Here is a 3,975-nt window from a genome sequence, read left to right as displayed (position 1 = left end):
ACTTATGATTTTATAAAAAAAACATTCATACATGTATTTATAAAAAACGTATGGACAGGGGCAGACGCAGGAATACATAGTAGGTGTTGCCGATACATAAAAAATTGGTATAAACGAAAAAAATCGAACATTTTTCTATTTCGAACAGAAAAAACAGGTGTTGTCGGTGCAACACCGGGACCATGTTAAATCCGCCCCCGCGTATGGATATAAAAATCGTAAGTAAAAATATATATTTTTTAATGGGAGTAATCTTAATGAAAGTTGTAGTAGACTAAAATACGAACACATGGATATAAAGACCGTTAAAATTTGAGATCGTATGAAGAAGTTAGGACGTTCAGAACAAATAAGTACTGAATGAGTACAAAGAAATGACTTATTTTCCAAAAAAAAAAAAAAAAATTAGGACTAAATGTATACAAAGTAAGAAATATATTATCCTTTAAGTCATTTTTACCGGGTAACCTGGAGTAGCCGGTCATAAGAACTGAATGTATACAGTTTAACAAGTTGAAGGGATAAATACGAACGAAAAAAACTCAGTCACTAAATGTGTACAAATCGAAAAATATATTACTTTTTCAATTCATTATCTCATTTTAGTTCTGTACCAAAAGATTTTAGCGGTATCTGATTTTTTCATTCATCTTTGAGATTAAAGAATCAAATTTCGTTAACGATATAAATAGAATTTTCTTCTTAAATAAAATAAATCAATTCTGTGTCCACATACCCTATATTTGTGTGCTACCGTACCCTTTATTAAATTAGTTTTACCCTCCTGTCGGTTTCTGATTGCTACCCTTTATATCTCTATACATCTATTAATATATCGATACATTTAGCATTATATAAAATCCCTCACACCAAACACTTGTAACACTTGCAGCAACATTTAGAATTCACAACTCAAATCTCTCTGTCACTCACACTCTCTTTTCTCTGTGATTATAAATATATTTACTCACATATGTACATATTTCCCTCTACGGACAAATATATCTTTCTGAACCTTGTTTAAAGTCCAGGTTGAGTAATCTCTTCCAAGATTTTTTGATTTTAAACTGCCATCACCGGCGGAAACCTGACTCACAATGGCGGAGGCGGGACCGGAGACTGAATCAACCACCACCACATTCTCGGACCCATTTTCCAAAACAACCGAGCTTACTGAACCAAACCCGAAAAGGTTGAAGATGATAGAAGAGAATCCAGGTGATGATGGAAACAATAGTAGCTGTAACAAAGGGAATAATAATAGTAAGCATCCAGTTTACAGAGGTGTTCGTATGCGGGCATGGGGAAAATGGGTATCCGAAATCAGAGAACCCAAGAAAAAATCTCGGATTTGGCTCGGAACCTTCTCTAACCCGGAGATGGCGGCACGTGCACACGATGTCGCCGCACTTTCCATCAAGGGTAAATCGGCGATCCTTAATTTCCCAGAACTTGCGGATCTTTTGCCCAGACCTGAATCATGTTCTCCACGTGACATTCAAGCTGCCGCCACCAAAGCTGCCGCCATGGATAACCTCACCACCACCACGTCAACACCGTCCACATCCAGCTCCACGTCGTCATCTTCTTCTTACTCCGCTGCGTCGACGTTGACTTCCTCGTCATCGACGACGTCATTGGTGACATCGGAGGAAGTGTCGACGGGGACACCGGTGGAACCGGCTGATGAGCTGAGTGAGATAGTGGAGCTTCCGAGTTTGGGAGCGAGTTACGACTCAGCAAAGTCGAAAGACGATTTCGTGTTTGTGGATTCAGTATGGGATTTCTACTCACCGCCACGGTGGCCGGAGGGTTGCGACGGGGATTATTTTAGCGGAGAGCCACCGTCTTCTTTCTGGAGTCTTCCTAATTCCTCCGGGGGCTTTTATTTTGATGCCTCGTTATGGCAACAATAAATGAATTCACGAAACAAAAGATGGTTTGTGTGCTCTGTTTCCCGCTTTTTGATTGGGATTATGTTTTGTTTTTTGTACCAATTTCCATTTTGTTTCAATATATTTCAGGGCTAAGTTATTGAAAATAGTTTTATTTCATCTCAATTTCTTCATGTTTCTTATAATTTTTCTTTTAAAAACCATAAACTTCCCGTTTGGTTTTGTAAAATATTTTTCAAGATAAAAGTATTATGATATTTATCCCACCTTTATGAAGTAACTAAATTAGTAAGTGCTCATTAATTAATGTTAAACAAAAAAACTTTATATTTTTTATATTTTATTCTTATCTAAAAATAGAAAATATATTAAAGTTTACGATGATTTTTAAATTCATCCATAACAACGTCATTAGATATATAGTATAAGTAAGTGAAATAGATATTTCATATGATGAGATAATCACGTTGTTTGTGATGGCTTATTTTCTTAAAATAAATATTAAGGCGTGTTTAGCAAAAACAGCTGTTAGCTGGAAGCGGTTAGCGGGTAGCTGGGAGCGGGAAGCTGTAGGTTTTATTTGTTATATGAGTGTTTGGTAAAAGTAGCTGAAAGCTTTTGAAATATATAAAATTACATAAAAGGACAATTGATTAAAAATAAATAAATATATAAATATATTTTTAAGGGTAATTATGGAAATTGATTTCAAAAGCACAGTAACATTTTGTTAAACGCTACATAAAGTAGCTTTTAGATTTGAAGCGTTTTGTTTAAACTAAAAGCTAAACGCTCGTACTGCCAAACGGAGCTTTTTGTTTAAACTAGAACGTTTTGTCAAAAACTAATTGGTTATTTCAAAATTCTTTAGTTTTATATCACAACTAATCGGTAATTATATTGAAATAACCAATTAGTTAATGTATGTGGGATGTAAAAATTAGATAAGTTGAGTATGCCATATTTTATTTGGTCCTTCACATTAGAGTTTGAATGGAAAATTGAGTAATAATACTTGTATTTGAATAACCGACTATTGTATTGGTCATTCACATTCTGAATAATTTGCTGATGTATGTTTAATGTTAGAATTAGAATGTATCGCGCCTATGTACGACCCATGCATGTGGGCCTAATCTACCCTACAATCTTTATTACTTTAAATTACAATCTTTATATTCTATTCGGCAACAAGTTATGGACATTTAAAATAAAAATATATTGATATTTTTATTTATTTATTTAATTATAGATACTGAAAATTTTGTAAGATATAACATATTTCATTTATCATGATAGATAATGTTAAACTGCTAAAAATATAAAATAGATAACAATAACATATTGGCATAAGTTAAAGAAAAACTCCATTTATGTGCTGCTTTGTCCTTTTTAATGTATAAACCATTTTTTATGGTTATCAATATTCCGAATATATAAAATCACTATGTTATAATCCATGTAGTATATGGTTGTTAAAGTAAAATAACATTAAACTTGTAAAAACCGTAATATTAATAATAGTTTTGCAATCGGTTATTTTTAAATATAATTAGATGTTTTGTCTGTAACTATATAATCATTATTTTAAATTAATATATAAAATGGTTTCAAAATAGGAACAACATTCTTTATGTCTCTTTAATGATAAAATGATCATGTTGTACAATTATAACATTTAATAGACTAAAATAGGAAAAATAAATATATTAAGTTACTAGGTATAAAATAATAAGAAACAAAATTCAAAATATTAAAATTGCTATGATATAATTGGTTGGTTTTTCAAAGAGTTTGAAAGTGCAATTTTATAATTTGATTGTTTAAAAAATGAAAGTACAATGATAGATAGGTTATACTTTTCAAAGCGGAAGAACTGGGTTAGTTAACCGATGACGCTAGTCATAGTGAATGCCCCCCCCCCCCCCCCACACAAACACACACCCACCCACAATGAGAGAGAGAGAGAGAGAGAGAGAGAGAGAGACTACAATTTTAAGAGTTTCTTCCCCTAGGGGGAACTCCACACCCTTCGGGGCTTCCCTCGTTCGCTTGTCTATCACCAGTCAGAAGTTCAATC

General features: G+C 33.2%; 1 protein-coding gene across 1 annotated transcript; it reads left to right on the top strand.

The window, feature by feature from the left end:
- The first annotated feature begins 846 nt into the window (after positions 1-846).
- On the top strand, positions 847-2,060 carry LOC145117658 (ethylene-responsive transcription factor ERF043-like). The gene has a single exon (XM_079053962.1). The coding sequence runs from the start codon at positions 1,098-1,100 to the stop codon at positions 1,914-1,916; it is 819 nt and encodes a 272-aa protein (XP_078910088.1). The 5' UTR covers positions 847-1,097; the 3' UTR covers positions 1,917-2,060.
- Positions 2,061-3,975: the final 1,915 nt, after the last annotated feature.

This window comes from Lactuca virosa, chromosome 5 (assembly GCF_052849685.1).
Source record: "Lactuca virosa cultivar CGN04683 chromosome 5, Lactuca_virosa_CGN04683_v6, whole genome shotgun sequence".
NCBI classification, from domain to species: domain Eukaryota; kingdom Viridiplantae; phylum Streptophyta; class Magnoliopsida; order Asterales; family Asteraceae; genus Lactuca; species Lactuca virosa.
Note: the sequence above shows the minus strand (reverse complement) of the source record. Positions and strands in the feature narration are given on the sequence as shown.